General features: G+C 36.7%; 1 protein-coding gene across 1 annotated transcript in view; it reads right to left on the bottom strand.

Moving 5' to 3' along the window:
* Window positions 1-26,085, bottom strand: part of LOC150077515 (uncharacterized) — a 103,602-nt gene extending 77,517 nt beyond the window's left edge. The window contains exon 1 of the mRNA XM_090386373.1: window positions 25,897-26,085. Coding sequence (XP_090242499.1) covers window positions 25,897-25,907 — 11 coding nt within the window. The 5' untranslated portion in view covers window positions 25,908-26,085. The remainder of the gene's footprint in view (window positions 1-25,896) is intronic.
* Between the last annotated feature and the right edge of the window lie 245 nt (window positions 26,086-26,330).

The raw sequence follows: 26,330 nt of genomic DNA, 5'->3' as shown, positions 1-26,330 counted from the left end.
CCGACCGTCCTGCCTGAACACTTCCTTGTTGACACGACGGGTGCATAGCTTCCTGCGGTTTCCGCCAGATACGCACCCTCCCGCCTGCTCGAAAAAACTGGAAACGGGACAAATCGGACCGGGAGACCCGTCTCTAATCATCCAAGGTCCAGTACCGATGTTCTTTAGCCCAGTTGAGGCGTAGAGTCCTGTGTCGTCGCGTTAGTAATGTGCCTTTGGTAGTTCGGTCGCTCCAATACCCTATTGCGGCTAATGATCGCCTGATGATCTTCGTGTAAACGTTTCGTTCCTCGTTGAAGTCGGCGGTGATTTGTGCCACTGTCGCTCTCCGGTTGGTTGAAACAATGCGAGACAGACGTCGACGGCCACGTTCAACCACCCCCTTTCTCCGCCCACAGCGATGTCCACGATGAGATGTTATTCCGGAAATGGCGTATTCCCGATACATCTTGATACTGTCGAACGGGGATTGTGCAATTTCTGTTCCATCTCCGCGATAGAGTGACCCATACATCGGGCACACACTATCATCCCATTTTCAAAGCCGGTTAACTCACGACGTTTATCCATACGAACATCGAATTACTGTCTACATGAATGCAGTGTACCTATACAGGGTGTTTCAAAAGCGATGGTCAATAATTTAAAGATGAACTGTACAGACTACAATATGCAAAAAAAGCCTAATAAACACGGGTCCTTAAGTGAATCGTTTTCGAGATATTACACATTTCTAGTTAGGATCCACCACTGACAAGGTGAATTGTAGAGAGTTTGGATTCACCACTGACTTGTTTGCTTAGGTGCACGATGGTTAGGTTATGCTCATTCTCTCCCTTTCCCCTTTCTCAATGTTCTGACGTAGCAATCATACTAGTAATTGTCAAAAGATAGTCAACATGGAAAGAGGTTACAGCAACGAAGAGTATGCGGACATGCACTTCATGTATGGTAAAGCCAACGACAGTGCACTCGAGGCTGCACGTTTGTACCAAGAAGCATTTCCCCGCCGAAGGCAGCCCAACAGGCGCACATTCATCAGGGTACATCAACGCCTTAGAGAACATGGAGTACGAGCAGGTAGGCCCAGAAACAACACCTGATGTTGAGGAAAGGGTGTTAGAAAGAACAGAACAAAATCCAGGGATTTCGACAAGGAGGGTTGCTCTGCAAGAGCGTGTACTGAGTCATAGCAGTGTGTGGCGAATTTTACATCACCAATTACAGTACCCCTACCATATCCAGCGTGTACAAGGTCTCAGCAATACAGACTACCCTCCAAGAGTGCTCCCATAGTAAGTGGCGGATCTTAACAGAAAATGTGCGTTATCTCGAAAACAGTTGAGGTTCATTTGCGGCCTGATGTTCACTGGGACTTTTTTGCTTATTTTATTTTGTACTTTTCACCTTTAAATTATTGACCATCATTTTTGTAACCCCCTGTAGACCTGCCAAAGGATGGATTCGTCCACTAGCGAGAGGGGTGACAGCGTAGCGTTGCCCAATAACCAGATATCCCACGATTTCTGTCTTTTCAGTGTATACATCTCATGTTTCCACCACAGAAATAAACAAAAACTTACATTTTTACGATCTTTCATGGAAGTATTTATAAGATCTTTATTTCCTGTGATAATACAGCAATTATTATATAGTAATCTAAATAATGATTAAACCAAAGTTAAATTAAATATTCCTTTATTGTTTCTAAGAAATATACCTTCTTAATTCTTATTCTAACTATAACTTGACTTCACTGTGAATATCGATCGCCGACAATTATTTATTATGATATCAAAAGGGGAAGAAAAGTAAAAAAACAAATTGGCAATCTCTTTACGTGGCCTTCCTTTTGAAATCAAGTAACATTTTAAATGCATCCTTAACCTTCCTTTTTCAACCAAGTGATTCACTGTCGATTCCAGAACTCTCTGGGTAATCATATTGCAATCAGTCCATTCAAGGATAGTCTTGAATGGTCTAATGCGAAATCTTTCATTTTTTGTTGGACAGCGTCGCGATAATGAACAGACTTTCTTCTTTGGATTAAAATCTTTATTTTATTTTTCTAAATAAAATAAAAGCCATCGATTGTTGGAAAAAAACAAAAAACGAGTAGGACGAAATCCAGTTCCCATTTTAAACTGCATAGTTTGTAAAATTTCCCTTTGTGTGAAATTCAAACATTTTTGGGATCTATATAGAAATTATGTCTAATTTAATGTACAATCTACTTAAATAAAACTTTATAAATTTATTCTATACAGAGGTGTATTCAGAGTACGTTATATTTTGGCTAACAGGAAAAAAAGAGTCGATAATGAAGACGAATTAAATTTTATTGCCATCAGGCTGACTCATTCTGTGATAGAAACTGCAACTATACCGGGTATATGGAATAATCCTTAGCTACTTATTCAAGAGATTTAAGAAGAGCTAAGACCATGGGACTGCTGAAGTAACGTTTCAGAACTCAGTACAGCACTTCCTAAATCATATCTCTGAATACACAGATCAATGGGTACCACAGTTGATCAATGGCACCCTCGTGGGTACCACAGTTGATAGAATCGCCGTCTTCCCCCCACCAGGTGGAAAAGATCTGAGTCCTGTCAATGACGTGAGGAAATTTAACGGGACGTTTTCACAACCTGGCTGAGTTAGCTGGTGTCAGTGGAGGATAACATGGTTTTTCCTCCCGGGAACTCTGGTTTTTCGTCCAGCGAACAGAAAATCGACCACAGAACACGCAATATAGCCTTACTCGCTGATGCTCCTAAAACTAAACTACAACAAAAACACTTCCTCACGGTTCATGCAGTGGGTGAGGTATCCACCCTTCTCAAACAGAACATGCCACTTTACCCTGGTATTTCAAATGTATTGCGCTTCTCTCCGTGTCACTTTATTAACATATTAATTTTATTTACTTCTCTTGTTGTCATACCGGCGTTATTAATCTTAAAAGCTCTTGTTCTTTGCTCTTCCAGTTTTTATTTTATCATTGCTTCAAAACCGCATTAACATCGTGTACTTAATGCAACGTATTAAGTAAACTTAACTAAACAAATTATGTTTACCTTTTTACGTATGCACCGTTTACTTATTTTGAACAAATGTTTAATTAACATGTTTGTACCCATCAAACAAGGGGAATCTTGTCATCATCAATTCAGTTATGATTTAAAAATAGGCTAATAATCTATACAGTTAGGAAAAAAATATTAGAATAAAATAATATTTCAAAATAAATAAATTTACACGGAGAGCTACAGGGTGTGTTTATTTTAAAAGTAAACCCATGTTATTTTTATTAAGTATAACGTTACGAAGTAATGATCGTTGTTGTAATTGTGTGAGGGCTAGTGGTTGTTATTACGTATCATGGACGCATGGTGCCCACCATTCAGGCAGGTAGCAGTGGTTGCTTAATATGGGGCATGTTTTGCTGATAAGAACTAGAATTCCTGGTGTGTATGTATCAACGTTTCATTTGTGAGGACTACCAAAAGCTCTTAGGAGACCATGTGCACGCTGCCATATTTCATTTTTTCATGGACAGAAACGGATCTTCCAAGATCTCAATGTGCCGTGTCGTCGCACCTGCACTCTGCTATAGTGATTCGAGAAACACAGTGAATATACACCGATGAGCCAAAACCTTATGACCGCATACCTAATATGATGTTGGTCCTTCACGTGCAGCCAAAACAGCTCGTACCCGGCGAGGCATGGACGGTACAAGATTTCTAAACTTGTCTTGTGGTATCTGGTACCAACACGTAACCAGCAGATCCTTTAATTCCTGTAAGGTCCGTGGTTGAGACGCCGCAGATCGGAGTTGCTGTTCCAACACAAACCACATATGCTCGATGGGATTGATGTCTGCGAAATTTGAACGCCAGGGCAATATCTGGAGGAAGTGTTCTTGATGTTCCGCGAACCAGTCTCGAACAATCCGGGCGGTGTGGCCTGAAGCATTATCCTTCTGAAAGACGGCACCGCCAGAGGGGAAGACCGTTGCCATGAAAGGGTGTACCTGGTCAGCAATGATGTTTAGGTAAGGTGTTTTGAGTGTCTAACAGCACCAGGGGTTCCCCGCGTTGCTTTCATTGTGGGTGTGCCAGTTCACTGGAAAGGCCAGAGATTTAAAAGTGTGTGGATCTTGAAATGTGTGTGGTGTCGTGTACCGTTGTTCTTTTTGCCATTTAGTCGCTGGACCCCTGCTGAGGCCCAACATTGTCCCACTTTCGTCCCCTGGAGGCAGATCAGATACCTAGCAGTTTGTTTACTCTGACAGATCTTGCCACTTAATTTCCTGGGATTTCAATGAGCTAATCAGTGGCTAGGACCTAAAAAAAAATATATTTTAACATCGATTGCGTAGGGTGATGTCACTTAAATAGGAAAGGCCAAACTTGTGGGCGAAATTTAACTTGGACATACCGGTATTTACATTTGGGTGTGTGGGGCATACGCTTGCTTTAAGATAGAAGGGAGAGGAGGCTGGGGGTGAAAGGCAGAAGAATGAGGTCGATAGGGAAGAAGATCTCAACTGAATGTCAGCGGGGCATGCCCATACCCTGCCAGAAGGAACGAAAGGGGTTGTCGAGGAGAGGAGGAGTTGGCAGCGGACTCGCTTAAGTCCGCTGTTTTTTCCCATCTGAAGAACAAGAGTAACACAGATTAACGGAGCTCAGTATCAGGTATTTTACACCTGGACTCAATCCAATTCAGGCGCCTCCGTAGCCAGGTGGGAAGGAGCAGTAGTGCGTAGCACACTCTTCTTGATTAGATCGGGGTTCGAGCCCGTCACCACCAAATAGGGAGGATGCGGAAAGTTCAGGGAATGACCACCGTATATCCCCTGAGAAATATGGCCTTAGTTGCTAATGCTCCTAAAAAACCAAATAACAAAAAACAACAATCCAGTTGAACACCTGTGGGATGTTTTGTAAAGGGAAGTGAGGCATAGGAACACGAAACCGTCATGTATTCTGAGACTGTGGAAAGCCTTGCAGGTAGCATGGATGCAGATTCCTATGGACGTCTTCAGACATTTAGAAACGGGATCAATGGCTGGGCAAATAGTGGTTGTTATCCGTCTGAACAGTGGCCTAATTGAATTGTTATAATTCAATGATCATGGAGTGTACATTCGTGTGGTAAGGTGGATGACAATAAACGAAGAAATATACTAGAATATGATGCCCAATGCAGTTTGAACTAAATAACTTAGTATCTATAAAATAGGCAAAGTTAGTTTTACTTCAAAAATCTGAAGAAAATAACACATAAATACAATTATGATACAATCTGTATAGAGTAATCCGCAAAGCATCTTCGTTGTTATTACCCTAGTGGGTAGGACAGTTGGCAGAATCGGCGTCCTCACCATTCCAGGTGGAAATGACCTGAGATCGAGTCCCATCGATGACAAAAATAATTATGGGCTTTTTTCATAACGTGGCTGAGCTTCTCGGGCGAGGGTAGCAGGGTTTTTACTCCCGGAAACACCTGGTTTTCGGCCAAACGGAAAATTTACTTCAGAACATACAATTTACAGACATATGGCCTTTGCTGACCATGTCCTTAAAACCTTACTACAACAACAACAGCATCAGTGTTATCGATGAGCAAAATTTTCCATCAACAATAAAATAAAATAAATTACAATAAAATAGTGTACAGGAGGTTCTACAAATTTCTGAAGTACATTAAGTACCTTGAGGACACAGATAATTTAGAAATTGTTGAATGAACAGGAAGTAATAGTTTACATTCGAAAGACGCATTGTTTAGATCAGTCAAAACAGACAAAAGCAAAATTATAATGATTAATATCGGAAACATTTAAAATTAAACGATTAAATTTAGTAACGTTGATCTGTGTTAACGGATATCAAGAATTTTCTTTTCGGAAAGATTTTATTAGCAAAATTTTAAAAAGCTTGAAAGAAACCTTCAGAAGAAAGAAATTTTATTTAAGAACATGGAGTTACAATGTCAGTAATTTTAAATAATTCTTCTCTATAACTATCATAAATTGAGCAGTGAAAGAGAAAATGTACTCAATTCTCTGCAGGACCGAAAATACAAAGAGATAAAGGAGAAAGATTAAAGGAAGTTAATTTGGCATTAAAAGAGCCATGCCGTTTTAATAAAGAAGTAGCGTACATACTAGGAGTAAATCATTTTAGATTCAGCATAATGACGAATGACACATCTGGAATAAACTGCTTTGTAGTGAGTCCTTTTTCAGAGATTGACCAGCGGGATTTCCACCTGGTCAAAAGAAGATTATAACACCGGAGTTTCTCTCCTTTGGGGGAACAGACATTGATGAAATCGTTAATAACGATTTCATCAATGTCTATAGGAATGCCTTTCCTGATGACGAAACACGATCCGAGAAAAATGAGAAGGATGTGAATGGGCATAAAACCTCTAAGAACTGGAAGGGCTGTAGGTGAAAGTATTCGACATGCTCTTGACAGTACAAGAAGATAACTTCGTTGGATGGAACCTAATTTTTTTGAACATTAAGCCTCTCATGTCGGAATAACGGCCTTGTCATAATGAATCCAGAGTACATACGAGCTTGTGTTTTTTGGATAATGTTAAAAGATTACTTCGCCGTGAAGGTATTGAAATTCTGGATACAATTTATTTTGTTGATGAAGAATGGCTTCACCTTAGTAGCTAAGTCAGCAGTCAAACTGGAGAATATGTAGCGCTAAATATCTGCACATTTTTGGCGAAACCCTTTACATGTCCAAAAACTCGGTGTTTGGTGTGGCTTATCTCGAGGAAGGTTAGTTGCCCCATATTTTTTGAACAAAATGTCACCTCTGATGCTTACCAAGGCGTCATAATGCACTTTATTGCACAGTTAGAGAAAATCAAAGAGACATCTGGTTCTAACAGGACGGGGAAACCTTTGCCGCACGTTAATCTCATGAAATATTGCAAGAATATTTGGGGATTGAACCATATCACGACAACTTTGGACACATAAGTCTCCTAATTTAATCCACATCTTTTTATGGGAGTTATGAAAGAAGAAAGCTTACGAGAACAATCCACAAAATTATTATTTCTCGAAAATTTAAAATACGAGGGCAGGGGATTCATAAAAGATTTATATTCACTCAAAAGTAGTTGTGGTAGGAGGTTGAAGCAAACACCATGTATTAGACTTTTTCAACATCATAGTTATCAGACAAAATAACATTTTTCCATCTCTGAATACACTCCCGCAGTCTAGTTCGCTAGAAGTCCTCTGACTGCCCTTCAAACCACAACTCAGCAGCAAAAATCATTCATCAGCAGTAGCTAAGTATTTTCCATAAAAAAAAGATTTCAGGGAAAATGAGGAAGAAATCCTATGGTGCAAGGTCAGGGAAATAAGCAGGATGTGGCAAATATTTCAAACCCACATCCGTGGGCATAGCCCTCATGGATAGCCAGTTGGTAGAATAGCCGTCCTCCCTACACCGGGTGGAAAAGACCTGAGTTCGCGTCCCCTCGACGAGAGGAGGAATTTTATGGGTATTTTTCGCAACGTGGTTGAGTTATTCGGTTTCGGGTGGGGTAGCATGTTTTTTTTTTCTTCTAGAAACTGGGGTTTTTCGTCCAGCAAACAGAAAATCGATCTTCGAGCACACGCAATTTACAATCAGTATACACAGAGTAATATGGCCTTAGTCGCTGATGCTTCTAAAACCCTACTACAACAACATCGTGGGCACACCTCACTTAAGCATGCGAGGAATGTGCAAATGACAAACTTTTGATAAATTTCTCAGTACTTTTTCTTTTATAACAGCACGTAGCTTTGAAGAGATTGGAATAATACTTCCCCTTCACAATACAGCCATTTTGAAGGTAATCTGTTAACATCACACCATGTTGATCCCAAAAATACTGACAGCATCACCGTACCAGGACTTGATTGCAATTGTGCCTTTTTGGGGGGGGGAGAATCTGCATGCTGCCATTATTTTGACATCTGTTTCGTTTCGGCATCACATAGATGGAACCAAGTTTCATCCATGGTGACTATCCGCGAAAATAACTCCTCTTAACATCGATAACATTTTTCATGTACGTATTGTGCCCTTTAGGCAAGAGGTCAGAAGTCTGGGAACCCATCTAGCAGACACTTTACTCATATGCAACTTTACTCATATGTTGATAGATGATATTCTCCACTGGCCCTACTAATTTAGAGCTCTGCAGCTAGTTCTTTGACGCTAATACGGCGATCTTCCAGGTCTATTATTGCCAACTTCTCTTATGATCTGGGATTTCTTCATCATGCACTGAGGTTCTTCCACATTTGAATTCACACAATGTACTCGTACAACAACACTGTAACCTGGGCAGTCTTCTCCATAAACAGCAACCATTTCTTCGTTGATTGTGTTTTGCTTCGGGTGTTTTCCTTTCCAAAAAATAGAGGAACTGAATCACTAATCTGTGTTTTGCTTTGTCCGTTGTGACACGTCGCTTCATTCGGTGCTGTAAAAAACAAAAAAAAAAAAAAAAAAAAAAAAAGAATTGTCAGATGGAAACCAAAGTTTGTGTGGTTGCTATAGAGATTTCAAGGTATCAAACAAAAATATCTTTCTGTCAGAACTACTTCTGGATAAATACAAATCGCTTTTGAATGCCCCTCATGTATCACTTGGCATCACGTTATTCACGCAGTTTTAAATGGGTATTTGAGTCCATGAAGTATAAATCAAACAAATGATTTAATCCCATTCGAACTTTTTACACCTATTCTCACAGGTGTAAAAAGTTCGAAAGGATACACTGAGTTTCAACGAGAAGGGAACTGGTTGAAGTCCACATTCTGCTCTGACATTCATACTTTTTTATCTTTTCCAACTACCTCCTTTTCCTCAGAATCAAATCTATGCTTAAATGCCATAATCTTTCCATCTTTTGCTTCGGGTGTTTTCTTTTGTAAAAAAAAAAAAGAGGAACTGAATCACTGATGTGTGTTTCTATGCTTAAATTTTAGCATAGAAATATAAGAAAGGAATTTGTGGGAGTTAATACAAATGGGTTTTAAAAATTGTTTCCAATAATTTTACTGACTATTTAACGAGTATGAAGCTGCGAAAATCTGAAAAATATTAAAGTTTTTTTTCGTTTTAACATCTGGTTTTCTTTAATTTGATTCAGTTCTGGAACAACTTAATTGTCAAGTCGTGTACTTAAAATAATTGACCGAAACCCGAGAGCTTTCCAAGATGAATCGTTAATTCAGTTAATAATTTTTAAATCGAAGATTATTTTACTAGACTCCGGTTATATTTTATTCTAAAATAACAAAACACAATCACTGTAATCGAAGCGAAGTAAAAATAATAACATATTCGTATTGCGTTTAATCAACAACATTGAAACGGCAGAGAGGAATAACAAATATAATATAAATGTCTGCTACCGAAGTGCCATAATTTAAGGAAGGTTTTGCACTCAGAACAAAGTTTTGAATTACTGAAATTTTGATTTATTTTTAATTTTGCGCTAATTTTGAATCGCCCTGCAAAAGAAACATCAAAGAATATTTGCAGTCAGTGATACACAGTATGTGGAAATCTGTGCACTTTAGCATTTCAGGGTCCACAGAAGGGTTTTCAATACGTGAGGGATACTCTGAATTTTAAATAAAAAGTTTAATTTCAACCATATTTGCTGAATTTACTTATTGTAGAAGTAATTATACTACTGCAAGTTCTACCATCGTAAAAGAGTAAAGAATAAATAGTTCAAACTGCCCGCTAGAAATTTGTTAGCTTAATGGAGGCAACGTTTTTCAACTTTATTATTTATGTTAGAAGAAAACAGAGCCTTCTTTATTAAAAAAGCAGTCGGCTACTGTAAACTTGATTTATAAAAGTCAAAGATGCGAAATTTGCCTTTTAATGACAGTTCTGTCCATCTATGAATTGATTATATCAAACTGAGGGAAAAATACGGCTCACTTCAAAACTTTCTGGCAAGTTCTTGATATAAAGTGACAGTTTCCAAATCAAATTATAAATATTTCATTCGCAGCTTTTAAATAATAGCAATCCTTTTGTCACTTTCGCCGATTGTCAAGAAACAACCCGACACTATATTCAATACTTACCCACCGACCAGCAATAGCATTCCTTTGAGGGACGATATTTTGACTTTAAACTGAACAAAACGATGTCCAGAACATATTTTCCAATCCTTGTACAGGCCCAAATGGAGAGAGACATTCAAAGTTACAACCTTCGAGCTCATCGGTCTGTTTAGCAGGAGCTAAACGTGGAATCAAAGATAAGATAAATGCCCTTAGAAAGGATGAACCTGATCCCCATACTTATTCCAGTAGAGCATGTCTGGTATGCTCTAGGAAGAGGATTGCCAGTTACAGATCTCTCAGAAAGCTCACTGATCCTTCCAGTTCGGTTTCTGCGAATGAATCGATCACCCATACGCAAAAATAGGTGATCGATTCTCCAACGCTGATTAACAGGTTTTCCACAGCACTGCGTGTCGAATGCCACGCTTGTATTGATACCAGCTGATTTAACCTACCTTATTAGAGTACGCGTCCACTTTTGAGAACCACTGTATTATTTTTGGCTAGGATTAAAGTTAAACCTTCCATCATTATCAAAATAATTAAATTTTGACTTAATTTATTTGCTTGATGAGATGATTAAAATCATTGCGATTTTTTATTTATTATTAATTTTTCTCTATATTTTCTTTATATTTATAAATTTTATTTTTATTCTCTGTATTTTATTTGCACTGTATGTCTAATACTAATAATCAAGCGAGACATTTCTTCTGCAAGATTTGCATATGAAGAGGGAATTACGTTTATTTTTAGGCAGCCAAAAAGCTGCACGTAGCTATAGCATAGAGAAAATTTCTAGAGATGGGTCTAGGTCATTCACTTTCTGTTCCACCAAGCATTCAAGCTACGTTTCCACCCCTTCTCATCAACAAACTGTAGGTCTAAAACTCAGGACGAATTATGTCGGTGAAAGTCATACATGTGTGTGTCTTTGCGTGTGGTTCAGCCTGATCATGCTCAGCCGCGCCTGCATTTGTTATAACAAACGCTAATCTGAATGTTGTCAAAATCAATAGCCTTACCACAGAACATGCTGTCTGTATTCATGTTTCGACTGCTAACATTTCTTGTTTTTAAATTTCTTTACACTGTCCATCTTACTTCTGATATCAATGTTTTTCTTAAATACCTTGATAATGTTATTGCTATTGTTGGTTGCGCACACCTTTTAATGATTTTAGATGTCAATGCAAAGTCTCTAATCTGGTTTTCCTCTTCTTTTGGCTCTAAAGGAAGACTTATTGAGGGGATACACATTACTCTCTTTCACCAACTTGTTACTCTCAACCGTCCTAACAAGTTTTCAGCTCTACTTCTGAAGAGAGTGGTTTCAGTATTACTTCTGAAGTAATATGGACATAACTGCGATTTCATATGCCAATGCTTTCCACTGTTTCTGACTGCCAGTTAACTCTGGCATTTGCTGTATTGTTCACAGAGATAACTACCGTTGTGACTTAGTCTTCATTTCCAGGTATTTCTTTCCCTCTGCAGGCCCTGCGCCGCTTTTCCCTTAAACGTATTAATATACGTTTAAGGGAAAAGGGATTATGGTCTCGGTTTGATTACGCTCTTTAGTTCTCATTCTTTGACTCTATAATGACTACTCGCGCTAAGTATTCTGAATCTGACATTGCATTGTATGTCCAGAATTCTTTGTTTAAGGCCTGCTCTTTTGCTACTAAGAGTAGAGTACTGCCTAAACATTGAACACCGTGGTGCAGTAATGACTTGACCATCTTAGCATCTTCCAACGACATCGTACGAGCTGGCCAACCGCAATGTTAAGTAGCTTAAAAATGAATATCGGCAATACACAAACGCCATAAAAGACAAAAAAAGATTCACTTGGAGAACATTTGCCTTAATCACAGGTAATTCTGACCCTTGGTGTCTGGTTCATTGTCTCTGTAGAAACAAAGTTCACCACACCAGAAATTTACCAGTCTGTTGACTTTTACAATGCCGAAACTCTGGCTTGGACAACTATCAGGATTAGCACTATACTTGACGCACTTCTCCTTCAGGTAACCCCAGTTGTTACCTTCCTACTCATCAAAAAATTGTCTCTCAACAGGGTCTACGTTACTTCTAAATCCACTCCTTGCTTCGCCCAGGCGGAGGCTGATTCGGAACTCTAAAGTCAATAATGATTGTTGTCCTGATAACCGCAAGGGAATTTTTATCAAACGGCTACACAAACTCTATCCCTATCTTAATAACAAATGTTTGAATGAGCCCACTTTTCCTGCCCTTTGGAAGAAGGCATTTTCAAACCTGGTACTCCTATTTCTGTTAAGCCCTATCGTCGTATTGCGTTACTGTCCAACTTGGTTAAAACCTTGAACAACTTATTGTTGCCCCTCTAGGTTAAAGTCCCCTGACCAGTTTGATATTCCTTCAGGGCGTGAAACTGAGGAAGCCTAGGTTGAAATTATTTTTAGAAAAATATATAGAAAGTCCTTTGCCTTCCAAAAGTCTGTACTAAAACGGTTCTGTCCAAGTCACCACACTCTTTTTCTTCTAACTGGCCATGGTTCCCTTCGCGCTAAACTTGTTACATTAAATCTGTCTGATTCTCCCCTCTGTAATAACGGTGGCAGCCCAGAAGACTGAAAGCATGTTCTTTTCACCTGTTCATATTACTTGGATTTTCATCAACCTCTTTCTCAATCATTTTCTCCTGAAAATTATCATCTCTCTTAGTCTCCAAAGAAAAATTCAATCTTCTGCAGGATTTTGTACATAAAACTTTAACCATACGTGAACAACTCACCACTAGTGCGGTGGTGAGTTGTTCACCACCAATTCCGGGAACTACTCCTATTCCAGCTCCACCTTCAGTCTAGGCCATTACCTCCATCGACTCTATTTCGTGATTCCACCAATATCGTCACTACCACCATCATTGACTAAGTACCATCTTCATCCCCACATTCGACAGCTCCTAATCACACTTGTACAATGCTGAACGATCATTGGATGATCGCATTCACTGAGTTCGAGATCCGCCCTACAGAAGATATTATACATGTTTACACAGAGAAATCAGAAGCAGCAGCTAACGAATGACATTCAACTGCCCATAGAATTTCTCTCCACTATAATGAAAAATTTCGCGAAACTCACTTTGGAAAGCTTTGATCCAGTGTATTCGTTGGTTACATCAAAAGGCGTTCCAGAATCGGGAGCCTAAATTGGAAGGGTGAAGAGATCAGTTCCCCTCAGTATCCCCGGATATTTTGGCAGTGGTGAGGAGCAGAGCGTTTTCCAGATATCCGGAGATTTTTTCTTTTTATTTATTAAAGAAGGCGGTCCCAGCCAGCTTTCCTGGCAACCCAGTTGTGGAGTGGTTATTGATGAGGGACTCATATATTATGGATATGGATATTATATATGGAAAGCCTGATATCTTGTTGAGTCATTTTAAAAACCAGAATAAAATGGCCCAGGAATTAAGATTTATATTTAATTTGGTTCATAACTAACTACCTAGATATGGCGCTAGGATCGATGGATAATTAATCATTATATGACTGTAAAATGACTCATTTTGGCGAATAACTTATAGTGAATGGTATTCACTATTAGTTATTTAGTTTTTATCCAGTTACACAAAGAAACCAGCCATAGTACACGCACACTATGTACAGACACAAACTAACTACTGCTTCATCCCTTAATTGTCGAAATTCAAAATAAATTAGGATAGTCTTTTTCCAAATTGTGGAATGAGCCGTTATTAGCAGAAGGGGGTGGGAAGGAAGGAGGAAGAAGAAGAAGTTAAAATAAAACAAATGAATAAAGGACGTACTAATTTTTATTAAATTTTTTTACGAAAAACAACAAATACATTTTAAAAGTTTTTGAAGAATTCGTAAATTGAATTAAACTCGTGTTGAATCTATCAAACAAAACTGTTTAGTTTAGATCGCTAACGCTGACCAAACAATGAAAACTTTCATTTAAAATTAATAACTTGGATTTTCTTGTTTGTCATTGCATAAATTTGACGGATTTATTTTCAAATTCGATAAGATGCCTCCAAACCTACCTCAACGTACATTTTGTTTTATTGCTGAATTTACTGCTTAAAATTCAATTTCATTCGAGTGCAAAGTGGGAAATGGAAGATATGCACCCAGCTTTTACAATTAATGCTAGGAATTTGTCCTCTTAATTCCGTGCAAATTTCAAAAATGTATTTTTATTCAGAACCATTTTCTCTGTAGACTTTCTAGAATATCACAATCTTTTAGCTTTGTACGTGCGCAAACGTTCTGTGGCATAAATTTGCTGAAGGTTTCAAGAAGCTTCCTTAGCTTCTAAGGAAAAGGCTGAACTACACAGTTTTCCAAAAAAAGACCAAATGGTGCTTCTGCGGTAGTCACTGGGTGAACATCATTTGGGAAATGGTCTTCATTCATTATATTTCAAATTTAAACATATTAAATCTACGTTGGTCTTCATTTCTGAGTTGGTCTTCATATTTATATATTCTCTGTCTATTAATATATCCCGAGGATATATAAAATATATCCTCTGGATATATACCTATGGCAGATCTGAGTATCCGAGTTCAGGGATGCATTATTGATTTTAATGGCCTCATTCTTTTATTATTATTATTATTAAAGAACAAGGACATTAAAGAGTTAAAAAAGATTTGGGCCCTTCTCTATGAGGACCCACAATCATCGCATCCAGTGCACCTCCTTTTGCACAGCATTGAGTCCCGACACAGAAGGGCTCACCAAATGTTTTTTAAATAGTCATAACATAATTATAAAAGAACTATGCCATCGAAACCAACTATGGAACCGGGTCCCCCGATGTCCTCGAAACACTGAGTAATATCAAAATTACTGATTCTTTCGTGTTGTTTAAAACTTGAAAGTATTAAAAGAAAGCAAAAATTATTTGCAGGCCTCATTTCTACATGAAATTTGAATCTAGAAAGTTTTCATGTTGTTTTTTAATACATCGCACCAACTTCAACAATCAACAACGAAAATCTTTTTTTCTTTGCTTTGTTATGCTCTGCGAATCGAAAGGACTTTAAAGCCAATTCGCACGTTATTCAGTGTTAAAAAAACAGAATCTAAAGTTAACATCCTTTTTTCAAAATATCCTTTTCCCAGGTTTGTGATGATCATGCAAAAATACATAATCATTTTCCTTCCTTATTAGATTCCCGCACCACCTTTTGTCCGTCAGCGTGTCTATTAAAAGAACACACACACAAACACGCACCATCTGACGGCCTTCTAATGGAAAAGAAAAAACATGTAAGAGCATTTTTCGTGATCTTCCCCTCCAGAATAAAATTACGATTCCATTACCATCTTGCCAAACTTCTCAGTAAAGAGGAGTTTCATTTTCTAATTTAAAAAATGCAGTCTAGAACTTATGACACTTACTTTCATTAAACTTAATGACAGTGGGTTGTAAACAACTCCTCTTTCTTAGTGAAAGAGCCAAAGTGAAGTTTTTAGCTTCAATAACGCCTCAAATGCGACCAACGAATTAAATGTCTTAATGACTATCTCCAGTGATCACAAATTACTGTTATGTGGTTTTTGCATCTAATTTACTTAATAATTATTTAAAAATGTACAAATATATATGTTACATAATTTATTAACAAAGTATTTAATTACAAGGTGAATCGCACTTCACTTCGGCGAATTAATCCGATTTTCCGTTTCTGATCTTCAATTGATAGTTTTTTCATCACCGCCTGTTATCACTTCAAACATTCACCTTTATTTTCATCCCTTGACACTGCCAAACTCACACAGGTTGCGAGATGTGATTGCAGAAACACTGATTTAATTCATAAGAACAAATAAAATCGCATAGACAAATGAACTTTCGCAATTTTGCAAGCAAAGTGTAAGACTGGAGTGTTTCACAAAGGACATAACAGACAAAATTAAGCAATTATTGTAATTTCAAGCATCTTTTGAATTTTTATCTGTCATGCGGTGCCCTCAGGTGGCATGGTTTTTATAATGACCATCCTTCCTACGCAGGATGAAAAGTACGTGAGTTGGGATCCCTTCAATGACACGAGGAATTTTTTTATGGGTCATTATCACAAAGTGGCTGAATTGGTTGGTCTCAGGTGAGGGCTATATGGTTTTGTCTCGCTGAAACTTTGGTTTTTCGTCCAGCAAACAGACAAATCGACGACAGTATACACCCAATTTACAGACATAATAAACAATGAATGCAGGCTCTCCTGTCTTGTTTTCACAAGACAGGAGAGCCTGCGTTCATCACGTCCATCGATGAGATGTGGGCTGCCGCCATTGACCCAGTGACTGCTTCTCTGTCTACTATGTTTCAGGTAAAGTGTTCCAGTCTTGGAACACTTTGTCTGCAACATCCTCTAACAGCTCACAAGATTCATAATTTCTGTAATATTGCCACCCTTCAACCGGTAGTCGATATGGTGGTGATAATAAATTGACTAGACAGTGTGTAATTGATAAGTAAGTAGCCAGAGCTCATTATGAATATTTGGTACTCAGGCAGGAACGCTTTTATTCGCCCTCGGAAAGTATAACGATCAATAGTTACAGTGTTAGGCTTGAAGTTTATTACATCTAGGCTGCTGTTTAGCATTTTCTTTAATTTAGAAATCAAATAGTGAATTTTGTTTTTCACTCTCATGTGAATTCAGAAGACTATACATTGAGTGGGTGGACACTTCATTAGGCATACTACCTAATATCGAGTAATTCACCGGAAGTAATTAACTTTCGGAATAGCTTGGATTCAACAAGGTGTCGAAAGCATGCTACGAGGATACTTGTCCATGTTGACTCATTGATTCCCACAGTTGTAAATTGGATGGTTACGGAACGCAACTCCGAAGAACTCGTTCCACTTCATCTCAGAGGGGGTTCAATTGGATTTGGATTGAGATCTGGTAACTGGTGAGGGCACTTTAGTATACTGAATTCACTGTCATGTTCTTGTAATCATTCTACAATTCTGTCCTTGTGACTTGTCGCATTATCCTGTTGGAAGAACCCATTCGCAGATTAGTCTTCTAACAGGATAGTGCGCCATGTCACAAGGGCAAAATCGTTTTCGACAAGGGATACATCTTGTCCAAAACAATTTCAAGATAGCCTGTGTCATTCAGATATTATTCACTAGTATCAAGGGTTCTAATGTGCAGCTTGAAAACATTCCTCCCGATATCATTACAACGCCGCATTCACCACCATTACCAGCCTACAATGTTGACACCTGGCAGGATATGACAATTGGGGACTATGAAATCATGCCTTTTCGCCATATTCTTAGCCTACCTTCAATGTGAAATAAGAGGGAAAGGGAATTTATCAATGTTTTGGGAATTCTCCAGTGTTGGTGTACGTGAGAACGATGTAACTTTTTTTTTTTTTTCTGACAGGAGTAGAACCCAGTTAGGTCATTGACTGCTTTCTGAAATTCCCCCTTTGGGTACCACAATTGTACTGGGTTGTCATTTAATTGAATGCAGTTTTCCTGTTACTCTGCAAATGGCTTGTCTGCCTCTGTCGATATCTCACATAAAAGAACTGTCTCTGTCACAGGTTTGCCGTTGGCTAGATGTTGTCTAGGTTACCGAACCAATCTCAACACCAGAGACACGGTCGTATGTGAAAATCCAGCAGGGTTACCGTTTCTGAAACACTCATACTGGCGTTTCAGGCACCGACTAGTATTCTACGTCCAAACTCACTTAATTCTTTCTTCATACCCATTCTCCCACTGAATTGTAAACATGTAACATCCCTACATATGCAACATAAAGCTTTATATTGCATGGTACGCTCCTTCTATAATGTGGTACTCTTACAGAAGGATCGCTTGATGCCATGAAAGGGTAGATGCACCTAATAAAGTAGCTGCTTAGTGTACTTAAGCATAACGTAGCATAAGCTGTGTGCCAAACTAAAATATAATTATGGAATTGCTACAACGCTCCAAACAAAATATTTCGCAACCTTTTTAAACTCTGTGTTTAATTTTTTTCAGTAAACTGTGTTCCTTGATCGAAGTTCTTTCATTTTTCGCAAACACAGTAATTACTGTCATGAATTTAATATTTACATTAAAAATGAAAATTAGCAACCAGTATTTATAAAATTTTTAGTTCGGAATAGCGAAAATTATAACTTTTCTTTTCCCTTTGAACTAACACAAACAAATCTAACACAAACACGAATATAATATTAATTACCCTTGAGTATCGTGCCTAAACCAAATCTTTTATTGAACAAAAAATCTGATTCCTTCACAGAAAGAAAAGTAGCAGACCCTTTTTAAAAATGTACAATCGAGTAAAATCTTTTATTTTCCATCATTATCTTTATGGTCCTACTGGGAAGGTATTAGAAAAGTGTTTAAATCTTTTAAAAGTTGTTTCGTATCAATAATCCTTTTTTCGGCCATTGTATACTTCATGTAACATTTCGAAATCTCCAACACCGAAACTCGACCTTAGATCTTATCCTTATATTCCCAGTGCAGTTATCAATAAAGCTCAGTAAACAAACTTGCTCTCTAAGCATTATTCTAGCAGGAGTGAGTGTGTAAAAGCATATTGTGAAAATAACGAAAATTGATTTTATTTCCAATTAAACAAACAGTTCAGTTTAATTAATTTGCTGTAGTTTGGTTATTATTGATTTAAAGAGTGATCAATTCAACTCAACTGTTTGTTTAATCGGTTAACTATGAGTATGTTAAACTTCGGCCGAGAATGTGTCTATATGAGTTAAAAAGAGAAATATCTCTGGTTCCCTTAGAGATGTCTTTCATATGAGTTAATAAGAATTTGAAAAATTCTGTTTATATTTTTGAATAAACAGTGACTTTCCAGAAATGTTATTTTTAAAAAGTTGTGAATCATTTATCGCAGAAAGACAGTGAGTGTTTATTATTATTATTTTTTTTTATCAGGAGTGTTGCTGAATTTTGCTACAGCTGTTTCATTGTAAGTTGTGCGTTGTTGAAACTAAATCCTTCTTAGAATGATTCAGTTTCCATCGTATAGTGAATATAGTCTGTTTTTTCTTCTTGAAAATGGACAGTTAAGAATCATTTGACCACGAGTGGTAGATGATTCTTATCAACCAGCTCAATACCACCACTTTGCTTATTGGAGGCTTGAAGTGGCGAAATCCATGTTTAGTGTCTAGAGCAGTTTCCGGCATCCCGCCCTCTCCATCTTCTTCAATCCATGCATGGTTCTAAGTACTGTAGGTTTCGATACCTTTCGTGATTGGGGTTTCATTAAAAAAATATTCTGAGGGCGGTGGATGATTTTTTTTCTTCTAACTCCTCAAATAACACTAGCATTCCTCAAGATGCTACAATATTAATCAATGTTTTCCTCTTTTATACAAGTCCATCACCTGAATTAAAATGTATGGTTTGCTGATGATAGCGCTGCAGTCATATTATTTTCCTTATATTTCCAATTCTGTTTATTTGCAGTGATGGACTGAGATATTCTTATCAGCTGACTTCCTTAGGGTGCTGCTGCGCTGACAGCTTTGTAATCTCAATTGTGGCAGTCAAAGAATGAATGGCAAAGGGCGCACGTTTTCACCATTAACTACTCGATGGATAAATAGGTGAGTCTTAAACCAATAATACTGAAACCACAGCACAGGATTGTACTATTATTTGCCTTTTTCTTACTAGTATCCCTTGTTTTCTACAGTTCACTCAAAAGATCAGTTGTTTTATTCTTCATAGACTTGTCTGTTGTTTGATCAAAAATAAAACAGCCATTGAAAGAAACAAACGAAAACTTTAATGAAAAATCTTGTTGGTATAGCATCACATAAGCAAAACAAGTTTATAGCTCAAAGTACCAGAAAATAGGTAATACGTTCAACTGAATTAATATATATTGCCTCTAAACGAATACAATGAACGCACAAGGGTTCATGTTTAATCAATAAGTCCCTATCTCCAGCGAAGCAGGGAATTGAAGGGAAGTTGTAATTAAATAGGCAGGTGGTGCCTATTTAATTACAACTGTCAAGAAGTCCCTCGACAAGAGAGCTTCGTGAGGATTCATGGAAGAATGGCCCTCAATGAAGGCTTTACTTACTGCATCGAAACGTAATAGCATAATTTTTCAGGTAGAATACTTGAAGAGTAGGATCTATTTAACAAAGGAGTAAATGAAATATTGCCCTGCTAAATAGTATTTTTCCGTGCACTACATTGTATAATGTAATGATACCATACGCTCGTGTTTCAAGCAGCTGAAAAGCCTCGATTTTCCCACATATCGCAAATATTCGCATGCGTAAAGTGGATTATAGTTTATTGTTTGTGAATTATTTTAGCACTAGACTTATTACAAGATCTTTTATTCGAGAGTCAATCAATCTCAGTGTTACTCTGTGTTTCGGCTGAGACAGGCTTAGCGTTAACGTATGCACTGGTGCTCTATTCTAAAATACAAAGCGGGGATGTGTCTATACTTGCCTGCAAAGGATGAAAAATCTCTGTTATGTGGAGAGAGCGAAAGAGACAGAGGGCATCAATTTGACGCTAGCGTTTCTTAAGGTCCAGAACCTGAGTTAAATCGACGGAATTTACTTAAAATCCAATGGAAACACAATCTAATTAGTGGATAATTCTTTCTCTAAATAAATAAAACCAAAAATGTAGATTGTAGTAGTACTATCCTAAGAGATTTTAGGTCGGCGCGTTAAGATTACAGATAAATTAATACTCGCTTAGATTAATTAGTATACATTTCTATATCTATCACTACGTTAGGAATGTATTCAAATAGTTATTTTCAACTGCATTTATCTCTGTGCATTGGATAGCATCTATATATATCAGGCTATGACATGGCCCTGCATTCCATTTTTAAACTTTGACAAACATTGCACTGAAACGCAGCCACCACTTAAACGTCCTCCATTATTGTCTTGAATTTACTGCCCCTTTTCAAGACGTGGAGAAGGACAATTTAGTTAACCTAATTCCTTCTAGAAAATTTCAGTGAGAAGGTATTTCGGGATGTTCAGCACATACAACACCATAAAATTCCACATGAATTAGCATACTATATGAAGTAGTTTGCTGAGACCAAAGTATATACTGTGGGGAGGACCAATTACAGCTTCTTCTCCTCAACCCAATCAACGCACAAGAAAAACGGGCCGAAAATACCGAAGATGAAATGAAATTTGAACACAATAATAAAGTACAAGACTGAAAAGAAAGTTTAAATTTTCTGTTTTCTTCGAAATGTAAAATAGCTGGCATTCAATAATTTCATAGTGAACAGAATGCTGAAGAGTATTCTGTTCACTATGAAATTATTGAATTACAGGGAAACTCTTTCCCAACTAGTATTAATTAACTACGAGTGTTCTCGTTCCAATGAACATTCACCAAGTGTGAAATGGACATCCGTTATAATTCCTACTAATTTTCCCATCAACTACTCGAATTTATTGAAAACTTTAATATTCGATCAAAGTTTTGACTCTTCACCTTTTCAGCTTCTCTGGTAGCAGTACGTTTTACTGTCGCTGCAGCTACAAAGCCCTCTATGGATCGTTAACTCTGTCCCTTTGACGCGAACCATTAATTTTCCATATTCGGTAGGAAAGAACTGCTGTAAAAGAGAAGTGGATTTTAATATAATGATTCAAACAGGAATCTCGTGATGATGGTGTAGGTGTTAACACACTGAAGTGGGAAATTAAAAGAAGATCAACTCTCGTCTGTATTACCAAACTAAAAAAATGCTGTTTATTACAAGTTAATTTACCATGGATTAGCATTTTCTTGGAATTAGCTTCGGAATTTTCCACGTTTTGGCACTGACGGCATCCGATCTTCAAATTCGAAGTTTAAAAACTTAAATATACTATTTACTTACTGCTTGTGATGGGACAAAAAGAAAACACTTCGGCAGATTTATTAAAACTGAAAACACGTTACAGACAAATTGGGTTGCCTTTTGAATGGAAATATTTCGCTGAAACCCTTAAAGAATATTTATGTTTCCCGAGAAGATAGAAATAAATCAATTTGTGCGTCATTGGAGTGTTACTGAAATCGTAATATTTAAGTATTTCTTTATTGCTATTGACGTCTCTTTGCAGAATTCCAGGCGTCTTCGGGTCGTGTTAGAATTCTACCGCTCATTTTAAAGATTGTTTTGACTTGTTTCTGGAACAAATTTATTGTCAAAAATACATGGTAGAGTTAGTGCCGGGCTGATTTAATTTCTACTGGACTTAAAAATCCGATTTCTATAAAGATTGCACTAATTATAATAAAATAAGTAGCATTTCATTCCTATAGTGCTGTTTATCATCCTGTCCATGGTTTTACTAAATTCAGAGATATTTACCTAAGAAATCAAATTTATTATTAAACATGAATTAATGTATTCTGATTTATGCATTAACTCAGGTGATAAAATGAATAAATCACCTGAATTAATTAATTATGAATTTTTGAAACATTGCCATTTTTAGCTTATTATCATCTGTATGAATATAATAAAGACTTTATTATGGCCGAAATGTACTAAACTTTGATAATTGATTTAATATCCTAATTGAAATTGTAGTCAACTGGATAATTTTCAATATTCGCAAACTGCTATCGGTCAGATTACACCGTCCTTTCACATTAACAAAGAAGTAAAAATATTGAATTTTGAATTAGATAACTTAAAGAGATAACTTAACCTGCTGGAAGTTGGATTTTGGAGACTACCGGATGTGTCTTAAGCGCATATAGACTCAAAGACGAATGAAGGGTTTTGCAATATTTTGCTTTCAAATAGAATATGCAAAACTGCCTTTATTTTTGTATTATTTTGTTTTTTCACGAACTTGGCATACCTTTTTTTTAATACAATATGAGTTTAAACATCAGAAATTAGCGCAACTTGTGGTAAAAAACAAATATCGAGCACGAAGAAGAAAAATATAGAACTATATCAAAGTCCTGCGTAGGGACTGTAAGTAGTATTGCTGAAATAAGCTGTCCCCTATAATCCTGCAATTTTCTAAACAAAGTAGATTTATAATCAACTGAACTTTTTCTACATACAAATATATATATGAAGTTTCTTCTTAAGATATATGCCGGGCATAAAGAAAAGTATTGTAAAATTTCCCTTAGGAGCAATTTTATTGGTAGCTATAGATGCAATAGAGAATGCCCCGGTATTTTATTTATGGTATTATCAATTTAGTGAAGAGTCTCGGTTAACAGTTCCAATAGCAGTTGTCTAGCAAAGATAAAAAAATAAATAAAACAGTGTTCGGAAGCGTTACAGTATCCATATTCGGAAAGAGTAAATGCAGAAACCACACAAGTTTGGATTCTAGACTTTTCTCAGTATTTAAAACTACAGTTGTAAATACTGCAAAATTTATCAGGACGTTTGCTTGCTTTCCCTTATTTAAATAAATATTAATATAGCTTAGGGGAAGCGTTTCGATTTATACAAGACATTTTTTGACTATGAATAAAACGATTCAACTGTATTGCTTTATGGATTGGTAACAACTGAATGATTTGCTGCAACAAAAACATTCCGTTTCATTAGATAATTTGCTCTTGTTATAAATGGGAAAAAAAATTAAATCATGTCTGCTTTGTGTAATGTTAATCAACCAAAACACTCCATTAAGATAGCAGCTTGTTATTCCTCATATTTTTTATTGATGAATGCCAAAATGTGCTCGAAGGGGTTTGTAAAACAAATATTATATAAAAATGGACACAATGAATACGAAAAAAGGCAAATTTTTGTGATCTTCAAAAGTTCGCATGATTGAGCGCTGCTGCGCCACCTGAGAAGTAGAGGTAATTTCACTCCTTAGTGAAATTTTTTTTGTTTTATTTCCATTAAATTTAAATTGCCATCTTCATCCACTTAGGTTTTTTTTAGCTCTTTTTCTAATAATTTTTGAATAGTCTATAATTAAAAATACAATATTTAAATTACTGCAATTTAAATAATTTTAATTTATTTTTGAATCACCGTGTATTTCCTTTCGAAATATTATATCTTTTTTGTAATGATTTAGATTGTGTTTATATAAAAAAAAAAACAATTCGCGCGGAAGCCCGATGTTCAATTTAAGTCACGTAGTTCTTCATCAACAAACTAACGAATCTATTATACTAACGAATTAAATATTTATAAATGGAAATGGGAGAATTATTTTTGAAGAAGTAGTTTAAAAATCTTAGAAACTTCCCGATGAAAAAGGTCACATCGATCACTCTAACTATCGCATTTATCTATTGACCCATCAATCAGTAGAATGCGACTCACAACAACCAACTAAACAAATTTTATATTAAAACGCATAATATTATGCGTTTTTATATAAAATAATTAGTTGGTTGCTTATATCGGAACGTTATTTAAAAGTTACATCAAAAACATTGAATTTGGTACTACTGATGATAAAGAGGATGATTGGTTATTGCTGATGCCCGCATAGTGACAATTCCTTTATGTGCACGCTGTCCACTGATAAATGGCTAGTCCGCTGAGAATATGGTAGAAAAATTCGAGCCCTTTAAATCACAAATTCAAATATCTCTGTAGGTATGCCGACGATTCGAAATGCGGATCAATTTTAATGAATGAAGAGCTCGAATTTTAAAACTAACCCACTTAAATAATGAAATAAGATTCATTCTCGATGTTTTTCTTTCTTAGCTGCATCTTTGGTTTCCTGTTTTGAATTTGCATGGAGCAACCCTTTTTTTTTTTTCTGCAACTCGCGTTTCTGGCATTTCTTATCGATCATGAAAGATTCTGCGCGACCCACTGCTATCGGAACCTTGTTGAAATAGAAACACCGCTATTCATCATGTTAAATATCACACTTATAAAATCAATATGAAGGTACAAACTTCTCAATTAAGGTTTGATTCACCGTGCATAAATTGGTAGGAAATCGCTGGTTAGTCTCTATGCAATATAATATCTCCAAAGAAATCTTAACATTTTTATCATTTTGAATTGTACGATGATGAAGTGCATATACACACTTAGAAATCAATAATATAATATTATATGAAGGGCCAGGTATTAATAGACTCTCTCAAACAACGGGATTCGTTATCCGCTGGAGTTTTGCATTTCAATAGTTCTCTTCTCCTTTGCTGATTAGCTGATAAACTACATTATTTTGTGGCAAATATTATCTGCATAACCAGAATGACAATCGATAATTTTTTCTACTTAATAAAATTTTAGTTGGTGGCAAAACGGCTAATGTAGTTAGAAAACTAGCAGTAAATGTTATTTCAGTACCATTCACTGTTACCAATTCATTACCAATTTATTTTAAAATAATTTTGTTACCGAATTTAGTTTATCAAAAGTTTTTGGTAAATTAAATCCGGTAAAATTAGCTAACTTTTTGCTGAATGGCCATAGAAAGAAACTTTATTTTTATTATTTCGCTTTCAACTTGTATATACGTCCTAATTTGAAGTTATTCATTATAAATAAATCGTCACTATCTCTTTTTACCTTCAGTATTATATTTTCATCCAGGTAACAAACTTTTACAAGTTTAGCATACTTCTGGAGATCAATATGATGACGAAAATTTTTAACTTGAAATCAGTTTTTATTTGGTAGAGAATATTAAATTATCTTGTCACTGATCAGTTTACTCCCACTATAAATTAACTAGAAGAGAGAGAAAACAATTTGCTTTTCCTACCTGAGAATCATGGTGTCGCCGTATACGACCACCACAGAACCTTATAGTGGACAGGTGTCTTGAAGATAGCACTTCAACGGCAGAGTAATGTTAGGGGGCTTCCGTCCGCTCTCTTGTAGGGTGCGTGCCTTTTAACGAACAGCTAGTCTTCTGTGGGCGCTGAAAGTCTGTTGGTATCTGACGTCACTAGCAGCGCGAGCCAATGGGCCTCGTCTCGGCTGTGTGTAAGGTAAAACTCTCTTGATCTCTGAGAAATGCTGGAATTCCTGCCTGTTGAAATAAATTAGTTTCGGTTGTTCACAAGTGTCGCGGATATCATTAATAATGTACAACAGGAAAAAGGAGTACGTCAATGGGTCTGATGTTACAATCTGCGCATCTGTATTCCAGAGAAATGAAGGGAAATAATGAAACATTACTATAGATATTCTCTT

The sequence above is a fragment of the Mastigoproctus giganteus genome, chromosome 12, assembly GCF_048544385.1.
Source record: "Mastigoproctus giganteus isolate SK-2022 chromosome 12, ASM4854438v1, whole genome shotgun sequence".
NCBI classification, from domain to species: domain Eukaryota; kingdom Metazoa; phylum Arthropoda; class Arachnida; order Uropygi; family Thelyphonidae; genus Mastigoproctus; species Mastigoproctus giganteus.
This window is presented reverse-complemented; position numbering and strand designations above follow the sequence as displayed.